Here is a 13,889-nt window from a genome sequence, read left to right as displayed (position 1 = left end):
GAAAGGAAAAAGGTCAACATATAAAAAACAAATTCCATGCTAAATGTTGGTTGGGGTATGTCTGTTCTATAAGAATGTCCATCGTCTTTGTCAAGATGTGTGATTAAAAAGATTAGGGTTCACGGTTATTTCTGAACAATTTTATTCAGTTTGATTTTTTTGGTCCAGATTGGTTTTTAAGACATTTCAGTCACAATTCTTAGGGACAGAGAGAATCATTAAAGGTAAGTGGAGAATTGTTACTGGATTCATTTTTAATACAGCTGATTTTATCAAGAAAGCATAAGCCGATATTTATGCTTCTAAATGTCTAGTTTTCGAAATACTAATATCACCACTCTTAGAAGCCATAATTTGAAGTTCTTTCTTTTGCCTGAACCAGTGACTAATTTTATAACACAAAGTCAGAAAGTTAGTTCACTTAATACCTAAGTTTAAAGCTACTTCAACCATTACATGGTTAAAGCTTATTATAATCACTATATATTATCATATATGGACCTAAATTCCTTAACTTATATTTAAAAATAAATTGGGATAGATTATTTTGAAATATATGTACTAATGCAAGCTGTTCTAATCGCTGAACCTGGAAGGGGATCAGGGGGAGGGGCAGAGGGGGGAGAATGTGATTCACTTTAAGCTTTATAGCGAGCCACATCAAACACTTTCAAGTCCTCAGCACTGGACCAGCGACTAAAATGTTGCAGAGGGAGACACCAGAGACTGGGACCATTTTGAGAATGTAACAGGGTTCTCAAGATTGAGGCTGAAGATCAAACATGTCTCTCTCTCTTCTCTTCTGATGGTCACGTTAAATTTGGCTTGAAATACCTGTGAATTTATATAAGGCATGAATGTGCTGGTGAGATCAAGTGAGACAAACCTCTCACTAATAAGAATTAAATCCAGGACATGCTTTATAAGCGATGGAAAAGCAACTATCAGAACAAAACAAATGATCCCACTGCTTCTGATTTTCCCATAAAAGGTTTCTTTTGTATAGGAAACACATTTAGCTTTAGCATAGGAATTTAAGAGAAGAATAGTTCTTAAAGGCTCGTTATTTTGTGAGTACAGTAGATTCTCTTAATAAAGCTGGTGTTAGGAAATGGGACTCACACTTGTGCTATATTAAGCTTTGACTGCAACTACTAAGTTGCACAAGACATGATTTGACCCTTGATTTATCCAACCCATGTACAGTATAATCAGAGAATGGAATATTCTTGTGGGCAAACTGATCTTCTGAACACACCTGTTCGTCTTGGTATCTCTGCTCCACGTGTTGGCCAGTTGAGGAACTCCCTATGGTGATCCCATTCAAACCCTGTTTCAGTGACCCTGCAAGTCCAGCGGAAGGCCCACCAACTCCCCAAATTTGGCCCCGAGGACCCCAGCCCACTGGATGGCTCTGGCCTCTCTGCTACTTTTCTCATCATGAATGGAAGCTGCTGGGTAGACAGTTTCTGTAACGGCTGCATGCCAAAAGCACTGGCTTTCAAATCGGGCTCTTCAAGGTGCTTCCAGGGTCACCAAAGGAGGGTGGCTAGACAAAGGCACAGCTGGGCATGGGGGTGGCCGGCCAGGTTTCCCTGGAGCTGCTCTTCTGGCGCTTTCACATACAGAGATTCTATATAGGCTTTGGACAAAGTTCTGCTGCTTTAAAAGACTCCAGAGGGCCTTGAGGTACTGAGCAAAGAGTAAGCACTCCAGAAGACTTGATGTTTTTTTTTTTTTTCCTTCTGATTAATCAACGCAAACTATATAGACTCATTCCACAAATACACACAAGGTACCGGGAACTATGTTGGGCACGGACCATGCAAATGTGAATAAAGCAAAGTCAACACCCTCAAGGAGCACCCTTAGCATAATCACAACCTCTGTAAAGGCAGTTCGGAGTCCTGCTGTGACTGAGACTCCTTACCTCGCAGCTGACCCCGTCTGGGAAAACCAAGCAGCACGGATAACTAAATTTCTGGGTGACAAAATGTTGGATAAACCAATTTTGGCAAATAATGTCATAACGGAATCTACCAAACTCGGACAGGAGGGCACTACTATAGTGGTGAAAGCATCTGCTCATCATCTAGAAATCTAGTATGAAATGGCTTCTAAGAACACGATCTGTAGCTACAGACAGATGGACACGTAGAACTTGCCACCTGATCAGCTTCAGCTCCAGAAGGGTAGCCATTGTGCTCTTCCTGAGTCTCCTGCACAGCACCAGGTGCACGGACAAGAAACGGCAAAGAGGAGAAAGAGAGACACGTGCAAACAGACAGGTGAAAGGACAGAAGTTCTTTTTTAAAGAGACACTAAGCATGTAAAAGTTGACACACCTTTCACGGCTTTGCAAATCCCAACATTTTCCCCCTTGCAGTTAAGGAAATGGTGTGCTGACCCTCTAGAGCATCCTCAGCCTAACATGGAGTATCTATTCTGTGTTTGTGTCGGGGCAGAAAAAGGAAAAGCAAACAGACATCATGGATTTCAAAGAATGGACCATCTTTGGTAAAACCAAGCAATACGATAGCATATGGCAACGAAACAAAATAACAGACACGTAACACGCTCATACTACATAAAGCATACCATCAGAACCAAGGAAAGGGCAAAACCAAGCCAAAATACGAAGGCAGTTCAGACACGTGTATTTCAAATGCGGTAAGTGCTCATATACTCTAAAGAACTACTATTCAGGGCTCAAGTCCGCTAGTATTCATGAACTTTCCACACACATGCACAGGCACAGATTACATGCTGGAGACAGACATGTACAATCTGTAAATTATTGCTAAATAAATATTGTGCTTTATGAATCAATACCATAGTAAAGATTTCTAATTAAAGTACCAATGTGCTTCAAAGAAACAGCTGAAAGGTCACAAGGTTACTTGTTTTCCAATTCCTTTAAAGGTATATACTAGGCTTAGTTTAACCTCTTCATAGAATCAGTTTGCTTTGGAAACTTTCAAAACTGGGCTTTCAATTCAGCAGGTGGTACAAAGAATATAAATGCTGAAGACAAGATTATAACCCCTTTTGAAAGTCGAATCAACTCCCTGGGGCCGCAAATAATTGAAATTTAACATAGATATATTTTTTTCTTCATGGAACTTTGGTTCCCATGACTGTATTTCTTTAAAAGGCAATCAATCAGCAAAGAAGTAGAAAAGCTTTAAAAGAATTTACTATTTATCACCTTTCATTTCTGTCAATATGGTAAAACAGCTCCTTAATACACTGTTACACTCTGTCATCAGATTGAATTTAGCACCCAGTTGGTACTGCTACCCTTCAAAGCAGGGTAATTTTTAAAACGCAACAGTTTCTTTTTTAGGTGCCTGGTGGCTCAGTCGGTTCAGGGTCTGCCCTAGGCTCAGGTCATGATCCTGGGGTCCTGGGATCGAGCCCCACATTGGGCTCCCTGTTCAGCGGGAAGTCTGCTTCTCCCTCTGCCCTTCCCCCCTGCTCGTGATCTCTCTCTCTCTCTTTCAAATAAATACTCTTTTAAAAATATAAATAAAATGCAAGAGTTTTTGAAATTTCCATTTTTTTGAATACAAAGAAAATGGAATCATTCTTTGATACAAATTTTAAAAACAGAAAAGTGAACGACTAAACAACAGAAAACCACACAGTGGTTCGAAGAACATGCAAATGAAAAGCCAAACACTAATATTTAACAATGTGAATCAGTGAGAGAAAATGATTCCCACGAGCTAAAGGAAACATAGTAAAAACAAGATTAAACAAAGATAAACCAACTGGGATAACAAGAATTTGACTTAACCTGCTAATTTTTGTACTACTGCATTGGCTTCACTAAGATTAACCATTTTAAACTCAAGTTATTAACTTATTCTGTCAAAATCCACAATATTTTCATTGAATAAAAATAGGTTAATTTTCAACATCTGATATTCAGGTTCAAACACATGCACATTACCAATCTTTGTCTTGCTTTATGAATATTCTGAAATAAAGGAAGGAAAATCATGAGGAAAATATAAGCGACAGTCCACTACTTATAACAGCCACATCTGTATTTTAAGAACTACTAAACGGAACTGATTCTGTTACATTGATACTCAAGACTAGCACTTCTGCTTCTTAGAGTCAGCATGCAAACAGAGAGGTGACTTGAAATCTGACTTAGATAAGCTGGACGGCAGATCACCACTTTGTTGGTGTTGTTCAATTCTTTAGGACGAGTTACATGGTAAACGAGGTGAAAAGAGGGCTCTGCAGGCCTGGCCATGTAAGCCCCTGCCATGAATCTCCATTTGGTCAGAATTCATGTAACCCAACAAACATCAGTACTGCACGCTGGCAACAACTTGAGCATCCTGCCCTCACACACGCTAGCTTTTACTGCACATAAAAACACTGTAACAAATAAAGCGTTTCTAGTGAACACTTAAAGCTGTGACACAGCAGAGCAAGTTGATCCGAGTGATTCATAAACCCAGTGAGAAGGTAAAGAACGCTAAATAGACTAAGTGTTGGATCAAGCACAAAGACACACGACAAGTAGGAGGCCCAGGTGCCGAAAGCCACACATCCTTACCCTTATATCAGGCCTCCTGAAAACCTGTTAGTTAAAATACAGAATATCATCATCATGGACACATGACTATTGACCTGTGAAAGAGGCTGTTAAGCTCACCAGCCCATCCCGATGGAACAGAATAATCCTCTAACTAAACCAACCAGATCGATCCTAACATGTTTGCCCTCCAAGTTTTGTTCGCTATTGAATCAATCTTAACACGTTTGTCCTGGAATTCTCCGGCAAGTCTCTGATTTGGAGAAAGTTATTGCCCTTAGGCTGAGACAAACTACATTATTTTAAACACAAACCCCTTCTGTCAAGTACCATTATAAGCCATTGTGAACAGGCTGTGTTTGAAAAGTTCACTTGTGTGTCTGTTTGGAATACTGAATGCATTCTCCCCATAGAAACAATGATACAAAACAGCAGTTCTGCTCCCAAACCAGCCCACAGAAACAAAAACAAAAAGGGAACCCAAAAACCACAAAAGCCCCCACATTTGACCAAGGGAAGGGCTCAGCTATTAGCACTAATAGTATCATAAAACCTAGTTAACCATAAATCTTAAGCTGGTCTCTATAGAAATTTTATTTTCAACTTTTACTCAGAACTCCAAAGTTAAACTCCCTGCCATGGCCACCCATGGAGAGAAAGGTACCTGCCCCTCACCTTAACTCCTACTGGCAACAGGGAAGGGGCAGCTGCAGGTGGGAAGAGGCAACTGGCTCTGCTGGGAGGGCAGGGGAAGGAGGGGAGGAAGGGAGAAGCCAAGCTTTATTAAGCAGAGACATGTTATTCCTACACCCTTGCCGGTGACTTCTACTCGAACACGCAGTGTATGCATTCAGGAAGCTCTGGCTGGAGAGAACACCCCAGGGAATGGATGGACCTTTGGAAAGTGAGGCAGACTTGAATGTCTCTGTTCCCCAATCCACAGTGTGAAAGCCTCCCATGTAAGCACTACATGTTCTGTGGAAAACAGATCATTAAAAAAGAAAAAAATTCACCAGAGGTTCTAATTATTGGCTTTTTAAGTTTTACTCAGGATAGATAAGATCATATGAATACAAGGCCACAGATGTCAAAAAACATCACTGTATCATCATTAAAATACCCTCTGAAGTAAAAAAGGTTTTTGAGTTAAGTGGTGATACTGTAGCTGAAAGAGACCTAAAGCCCATAAATTCCTAAATACAGACTATACTGAAGAACCTAAACCTGGCTTCTTAATAAATTTATTTATTTTTGGCAGAAGGGAGTGATGGATGCTTATCCTCATAATCGTGGTGATTAAGAGGTATGTACTTATTGAAACGTGTATCAAATTGTATACTATAAGTATGTGAAGTACACCTCAAGAAAGTCAGTACAAAATCAAGAAAATACATGCCCATGAGGGTAAACAACGCAAAATGGGGCATAGATGGCAATAAACTCAAAAAAGGTCTCCCCTCTCTGAGCATGTTCATTCCCTCGTGACAACCATGCTTAACTGGACCAATTTTTGATTCTGAGGATTGCCTCCATAACTCCAAACATGATTACACCTCTAATTCTCGATTTGTCAACTTTAAACAGTATCTATCCATGTCTCATTCTAAAAGATGAATAAGGGCAGCCTGGGTGGCTCAGTGGTTTGGCGCTGCCTTCAGCCCAGGGCGTGATCCTGGAGTCCTGGGATCGAGTTCCATATCGGGCTCCCTGCACGGAGCCTGCTTCTCCCTCTGCCTGTGTCTCTGCCTCTCTATCTCTCTCTTTCTCTCTCTCTCTCTCTCTCTCTCTCTGTCTTCCATGAATGAATGAATGAATAAATAAATAAATAAATAAATAAATAAATAAATAAATAAATCTTAAAAAAATAAAAGATAAATAAGCTTTCTCAAACTCCTATCTCCCTCTTTCCATTTCTGCTGATGGAAATTTAATTTTTAGTTCCTTTACTGTTTTCCTTGCATCATAAAAAAATATTCATGGAATGATTTTAAGAGCTATTCTCCTAAGTAGTTTGTATGTATTAATTCATTTTATTTTCAAAACAACCTTGTGAGATAAAAACAATCATTGGCTGCATTTTCTGATGAGAAAACCAAGACCCAGTTAAGTAATCTGGTAATGAGACAACTCTACGTGGCTTAGGATGGGAGCTTCCCACCAGAAAGAGCAAGCCACTATTAGAAGCTTTGAACTTTCGGCTCCACACCCCTCACCCTGCAGAAGGGAGAGGGCCCGGAGAGTGAGGTAGTGGATTATGCCCATGTGATGAGGTCTCCATAAAATCCCAATAGCATGGGGGTGCAGAGAGCTTCTGCACTGAACACATTCATGTCCTGGGAGAGTGGTGTGCCCCAAGTCCATGGCGCCAGAAGCTCCTGCGCCTGGGACCCTCCCAGCACCTGCCGTATGTATCTCTTCATCTGGCTGTTCATCTATCTCCTTTGTCATGTCCTTTAATAAAGGTGGTAAACACTTCCCTGATTTCTGTGAGCTGTTCTAGAAATGAGCAAAATCAAGGAGGGGGTCCTGGGAACCCCCATTTTAGAGCCAGGCTGGACAGAAGTCATGGGGAACCCGGGGCCCACTACTTTCGTTTGGTGTCCGAAGTGAGGGACAGTCTCGTGGGACGGAGGCCTTCCCCTGTGGGGTCTGTACTAACTCCAGTCAGTGTCAGAACTGAACTGAACTGAATTGGAGGACACCCAGCTGGTGTTGCAGACCTGGCTGGGATGCGGGAAAACCCACACATCAGGCATCAGGAGGGTTCCACATGTACCATGCGAAGTAGCAGAAGAGAACAGTGAACTTCTCCCCACACAAGCACCAAGATTTCAATTTGTATAAAAGTGTGCATGGGGGTTAAAGCTCTCTCCTTCTGCTTTCAGGTTCCCTTCAAGCCATCCTTTAGGGTGCACCAGAGAGGTCAGGGCTCCCGCTGACCACGCGCTCTTGGTAAGGGGGTCGATGTGCTCTTCTTTGCCCCTCGGGACCCACTGTGGCCTCACCCCTATGCCAGGCCCTCCAAGCCAGCTCTGAACAATTGTTGCATTCTCACTCTGCCTGGCTCCTATCTTAACTCTTTATAAGGTAAGAGCTGACACCACTAAGCCTCCAACAGCATGGAAGGATGTCAGGAAGTTCCCAAATGCAGCCAGTGGCGGCAGCACAAATACCGGCACGCGGCTGTGTTGCAGGTGCTGTGCTAGATGCTTCACACATGTCATCTCAACTCTCCCAGCCCTCCCAGCCACCAGGAAGGAGGTACTGTTATCCCCATGTGACAGGTGAGGGATCCGAGGCAGCAGGAGCTGCAGTAACTCCCCAAATGTCACAGAGCCAGCAAAAGCAGAGTGGGAATCCAAACCCCAGCTGGCTGTTTCAGGGCCCCTGTTTGTACCCCTATTACACCCCCCTGACCCCTGAACCTGTTCCCCTCTGAAGGAGGCAGACCAAGGCCCTCACGGCTTCCAGAACTCCTGCTCTGCCCTTACTTGCCTCACCCCGTGTCGTTTACGCATCTGTTTCAAGCCTCACCACCGTCCAACCTCAGCTGTAGGTTCTGGTGTCGCTTTCCCCCAGGAGGAACTCGGTGCGGCCCAGCCCCTCGCACAGAACAGGTGCCCACACCGTGACTGGGGAAAGAGAGGGCTGTTCAGCAATTAGACTCTGCTCCTCCAGGACCGCTTGGTACATATACCATACACATTTGTGGAGGCTGAGAGTGTCAGCTAAATGAGCATTCACAGGCCACCCGATGTAATACCTTAAGCCTCTGCTGTAACACCCACTATGCAGACGAGGACACTGAGGCCCGAGAAGGTTAAATAATAACTTGTTGCGCAGCTCATCAATTAAAGGGCCGGGGCTCAAGGCAAAGTGCTCCGAACCCAAAGTTTATGATCTGTTTGATCAGCCACATAAGACAATATTAAATCAAATAAGTATCAGCGTTTTCTAAGTGACTTGTTTTGAACTTATGCCTCTAAGAGGCTTCTTTTCAAGAAAAGACTGTGATATTGAGGTAAAAACACCATTGTTTTCTTTTTGGGCGTGAAGCCTACATTTAAAATAATTTTGCTGTGGCTATCAGATCACTACAAAATGAGTGAAAAAGAAGAGGTCTCTAACCCTGCTTTGGAAGAGTGACCTGTTGGCTCAGGAGATCATTCCTCTTGCTGTGGGCATCTTAACAACTGGATTCTACACAGCTTGGTGGTCACCGGCTGGCCAGAGGCAGAGGCCCAGGGCAGGCGAATACAAATCGTAACTAGGGGGACCCCTGGGTGGCGCAGCGGTTTGTCGCCTGCCTTTGGCCCAGGGCGCGATCCTGGAGACCCAGGATCGAATCCCACATCGGGCTCCCGGTGCATGGAGCCTGCTTCTCCCTCTGCCTGTGTCTCTGCCTCTCTCTTTCTCTCTCTGTGACTATCATAAATAATAAAAAAAAAAAAACCAAATCGTAACTAGGCATCAAAACATAAGCCTGGTCTTTGGGAAACTGGCCACACCTGAACCGGGCCTGACCTCCACTGTCAAACTCTAGCCTGCAACAGTCACCTTCCACTCTCCGAAGCTGCCCCCCGTCCCCAGAAAGGTGACAAAGCAGCCATTCAATTCCGCCCTCAATGAAGCGTGCTGGCCCCAAGTGCCACTTACAAAAGGGATGAGGAGATCTGTAACTGAACTAGTTAAACTGAGATCTGCTGTCGCTATCCTCTAACGAAATTCTCACATCTTTGCTAGGTAACTTGATGTTTCACTCAAATCCTACTTCTGATAAATCATGAGCTTTAGACGTATTAATCGAGATTTGTTTTACGTGCAGTGTAGACTCACTGAGCAGTCTGTAAAAATCTTGACTTTTTAAAAAATAAGTTTTAATTTGGAGATAATTGTAGACTCACAGGCAGTGGTGGGAAATAGCGGAGAGTCCATGTACCATGGCATTCAGCTTCCCCAGTGGCAGCATATTACAGAACTCTAGAAGGATGCCAGAAGCAGGAAACTGACACGGACACAATCAAGACGCAGAACAATCTCAACACCAGGACTCCTACTGTCACCTTCCAGAGCCACTTTGGCTTCTCTCACTGCCGTCTCCCGTCCTAGATCCCTGGCAACCAGGAATCCCTTTGTGACGAACATTTTGTCATTTGAAGACTGTTACCTAAGTGGAATCATATAGTACATGACCTTTGCTGAAGGGCGTTTTTGGCTCAATTCCCTTAAGACGCATCCAATTCTTTTCCCTGTCCTCTCTACTGTACTATCAAACCCATTCATTGAGGATTTTTTTTTAATTTTCAGTTATTATATTTTTCAGTTTTAAAATTTCCATTTGGGGGATCCCTGGGTGGCGCAGCGGTTTGGCGCCTGCCATTGGCCCAGGGCGCGATCCTGGAGACCTGGGATCGAATCCCACATCGGGCTCCCGGTGCATGGAGCCTGCTTCTCCCTCTGACTATGTCTCTGCCTCTCTCTCTCTCTCTCTGTGACTATCATAAATAAATAAAAATTAAAAAAAAATAAAATTTCCATTTGGTTCTTCTTTATCTTCCATTTCCTTGATGAAACTTTTCTATTTCTTTTCTCCTACTTTCTATGTTTTCATTGTCTCAAGCATATTTGGAATTGTTTACTGAAGCAATTTTATGATGGCTTCTGTAAACTCATTTTCGGGACGCCTGAGTGGCTCAGGCTGCCACTCAGTGGTTGAGCGTCTGCCATCGGCTCAGGGAGTGATCCCAGGGTCCTGGGATCAAGTCCCTCATCGGGCTCCCTGAATGAAGTCTGTTTCTCCCTCTGCGTCTCTCATGAAAAATAAAATCTTTAAAAAAAAAAAACAAAAAAACTCATTTTCACAAAACTCGAACATCTGCCATCTCAGTTCTGTCACCGATTGATTTTTTTCATACTCTGCAATCTTTCTGGTGCGTGCTATGACGAGTGATTTCCAATAGCAATCTGAACTTTCTGAGTATTAGTTATGAGAGTATGGATCTTATTTAAACCTTCTGTTTTAGCGGGCTTTCTCTGACACTGCTGCAGCAGAAGCAGGGGCACCACCTCATTACAGCCACTCAGCCTCCACGGACACCAGAGGATGGGGGACTCCTGGTTACTTCTGGGTGGGGGCGAGAGTCCCAGCACCCCCCCCTCCCAGGCTGCCACTCATATCTCCCTGGCTGCCAGCGGCATGGATACCTCATTCCTGCCCCTCACATGGCCTCCACTGACACCACAGTAGGAGGCACAGCCTCCCCACCAATGGGCAGTGGTGAAAGTCTGACTCTCCACTAGGCTTCCTCTGATACCATCACTGCCCAGGGTTGTTGTGCCTCATTACAGCCTGGCAAGGGTGGGAAATCTAGGCTCCCGACTGGGCCCTGCTGGGCGGGGGCCGGGGGGGGCACTCCTTTTTCTGTGGTGTTTGGCTGGAGAACAGTGATTAGTGCCTAAGTTTTCTTTTTGCTAGGCTGTCCCTTTCCCGGTCCTTTGGCTTGAGAGAATAGGCTTTTGTTGTTGATGCCCGTTGGCATTTCTGGGTTGCTGGCTTCTTCAGCAACAAGTCTGGGACATACGTGGCAGAAACAAAATGCAGGAGCTCACTGCTATGTCATTCCTTGGGTCCTAAGGTCCCTGATCACTCTGCCGCCTTCCACTTTTCGGCACACTCTACGTTTATTTTATAGCTGATGTCCAGGGTTTTGGGTGTACTTAGCATGACGAATAGGAAAACATGCATTGGCTCCATTTTTCCAGAAGCAGAAGCTGAAATCTTGATAATTTTTTTCAGGTTTTAAAATTCCAGTGAGTTAACATACAGTGTAATATTAGTTTCAGGGATAGAATTGAGTGATTCATCATTTCCATACAACACCTGGACCTGGTGCCCACCACAAGTGTCCTCCTTCATCCCCATCCCCCATTCCCCCATCCCCCCACCCACCTCCCTCAGTAACCCACAGTGTGTTCTCCAGAGTGAAGAGTCTGTTTCATGGTTTGTCTCTCTCTTTTTTCCCCCACATTCATCTGTTTTGTTTCTTAAACTCCACATATGAGTGAAATCATATGGTATTTGTCTTTCTCTGACGAAATCTTGGTATTTTTAAGAAATAGTTTTTCCCCACAAGTAACCGTGGAAGACAGGATAACACTTTTCTATTGCACTGGTTACCAACTGGAGGCCTAACGCTCAAACAGGCAGTAGTAGCAGGGTGTTCTTAAAATTGTTTTTAAGGGGACATGCTCTTCTCCATTGCCCCCTCCCGTGTCTGCCTAGCTTGTAGACATCTGAAAACTCTGATTTAATAAATCAATCACAAGGCCAAGCTTAAACAATGGGTTACAGCCATAGATTCTGAAAGATCATGCTCGAGCTTCTCTATTCATAGACTAGTACTCAGTGTAAGAAATATTCCCCAAAACCTAGCTCAGGCGTCATGAAGCCTTGCCCGTGCACTGCATCTTACTTCCCACCAAAGCCCTCCTGGAAATTTTTGTCTAGGATCCTGAATTTACTCACCATACTAACTTGTTAAATAATTACACTTAGTATAGGCCCCTCTCCATTGTTTCTCTTTTCTTCAGAACGTTTAAAGAAGACATCTCGCTATTGTGTGTGCATGGAGGAGGGAAGGAAAAAAAAAAGGAGAGGAACAGGGGTAGTGATGGTGATGATGAGGTCACTTCTACTAACCGTGCCTAGGAAGCTTCGTTACAATTTGTTACCATGTTATTGCATCCAATCTATGGAACATCACATTCAGATCCTGTTCTTAAAATCTCTGACAGATTCGAGAAAAAGACTTTTATTTTTTGTTAGCTCAGTAAAAGTGAAAAGCAAATGAGCTGAGTTGGTAGTGGGGTGCGGGGAGGGGGTCAAACAAAACAAAACATTTTATTACATTTCTAGTAGTCTTAACCATCAGGCGAATCTTCAGGGTGACTTGGTATTAAAGCATACATTTATTAATTTAGTTGATCCACAATTCAACATAATAGCTATTTAGTCTTACGGCTGGGACAATATTTCCCAAATTTCTGTCATTTCATACACCACCTCTACAAGCTCGGTTTGGTCTCTCTCTATACTGCCTATGCTAATATTAGTATTTATCTTTACATTGATTTTAAATTGACCCCGTTTTCATACTTTGCCTAGCTCTACGCAACAACATCCATTAAATCACAAGTTGAATGTGCTAGCTTTTCTTTTTTGTGTGTGCTAGCTTTTCTAATACATATTTAAAATGACTACATAACTGTGAACACAGGTCCACAAACATACCATCTAAACTCACCTCACCTGATAAAAGTGATATTCTTACCATAGTCTGGGTGATCTGACCCTGAGACTATTGTCAATTTATGACATGAATAAATAATAAAACAACTGTTCTCTAAAACCTAACCTGAGTTGCTAATTATTCAGATATGTAGGAATGTACCAGAAACAAGCTATAAACCTAAGAAGCCTAGCATTTCAGATTTTACTATACATAAGAAATATAAGAGGCCCTGGGTTCCATACCTGCAGAGATTCTGACTCATGGGTGGGATAGAGACCATGGAAGGGAGCTGCATTTTTACAGAATGGTGAGTGCTGATGTGGGAAAACCCAAGGGCCACATTGTGAAGAAGGGTAGGCAAGAGCAGGGGGACAAAATTTTAAATATACTCTAGCTTTCCAGTTGTCCTGCTGAAAAATCCCAAGTCTAGCTATGGGATACCAAGCAAGTCATTTGACATCTCCGAGCCTTGGTTTCTTCCTCTGTTAAATGATGATTATAATAAAAGCTACCTCATTTGGTTGTTTTAAGACTGAAGCAGATTATATGTCAAAAAGTATTACAAAACCGGGATCCCTGGGTGGCGCAGCGGTTTGGCGCCTGCCTTTGGCCCAGGGCGCGATCCTGGAGACCCGGGATCGAATCCCACATCAGGCTCCCGGTGCATGGAGCCTGCTTCTCCCTCTGCCTGTGTCTCTGCCTCTCTCTCTCTCTGTGACTATCATAAATAAATAAAAATTAAAAAAAAAAAAAAAAAAAAAAAAAAAAAGTATTACAAAACCAACAAGAAAGTATTAGAAAACTGTGGAGTCATACACATGCTCAAGGGGTGATGAGGGGGATGTAGTACCCTCAGCAGCCTACGTTGTGAAAGACAATCAGCATTTCGAATCAAGATGCACATGCTCAGCTCCATTATAAACACTCGCTCCCATTTAATTACTGATATGGAACTTAACCTATAATAAATGAACCCCCACGTTGTGTGTGAATTTCAAAGAGGATATTTGCACAGTAGATAATCTGAACTATTATTGATTTAT

At 43.1% G+C, this 13,889-nt stretch overlaps 1 protein-coding gene across 12 annotated transcripts in view; it reads right to left on the bottom strand.

Annotated features, from left to right (window-relative positions):
* Positions 1-13,889, bottom strand: part of MTMR1 (myotubularin related protein 1) — a 64,027-nt gene that overhangs the window by 41,776 nt on the left and 8,362 nt on the right. For 2 of the 12 annotated variants that reach the window (XM_038588546.1, XM_038588554.1), the window contains exon 3: positions 4,577-4,600. The exons of 3 other annotated variants lie outside the window; for them this stretch is intronic. In XM_038588546.1, coding sequence (XP_038444474.1) covers positions 4,577-4,600 — 24 coding nt within the window. Of the gene's footprint in view, positions 1-2,165; positions 2,220-3,955; positions 3,983-4,576; positions 4,601-13,889 lie in introns of all 12 variants that reach the window. 7 more of the 12 variants (XM_038588545.1, XM_038588553.1, XM_038588548.1 and 4 more) reach the window with 6 other exon arrangements.

Source organism: Canis lupus, chromosome X (genome assembly GCF_011100685.1).
Source record: "Canis lupus familiaris isolate Mischka breed German Shepherd chromosome X, alternate assembly UU_Cfam_GSD_1.0, whole genome shotgun sequence".
Classification (NCBI taxonomy): Eukaryota; Metazoa; Chordata; class Mammalia; order Carnivora; family Canidae; genus Canis; species Canis lupus.
This window is presented reverse-complemented; position numbering and strand designations above follow the sequence as displayed.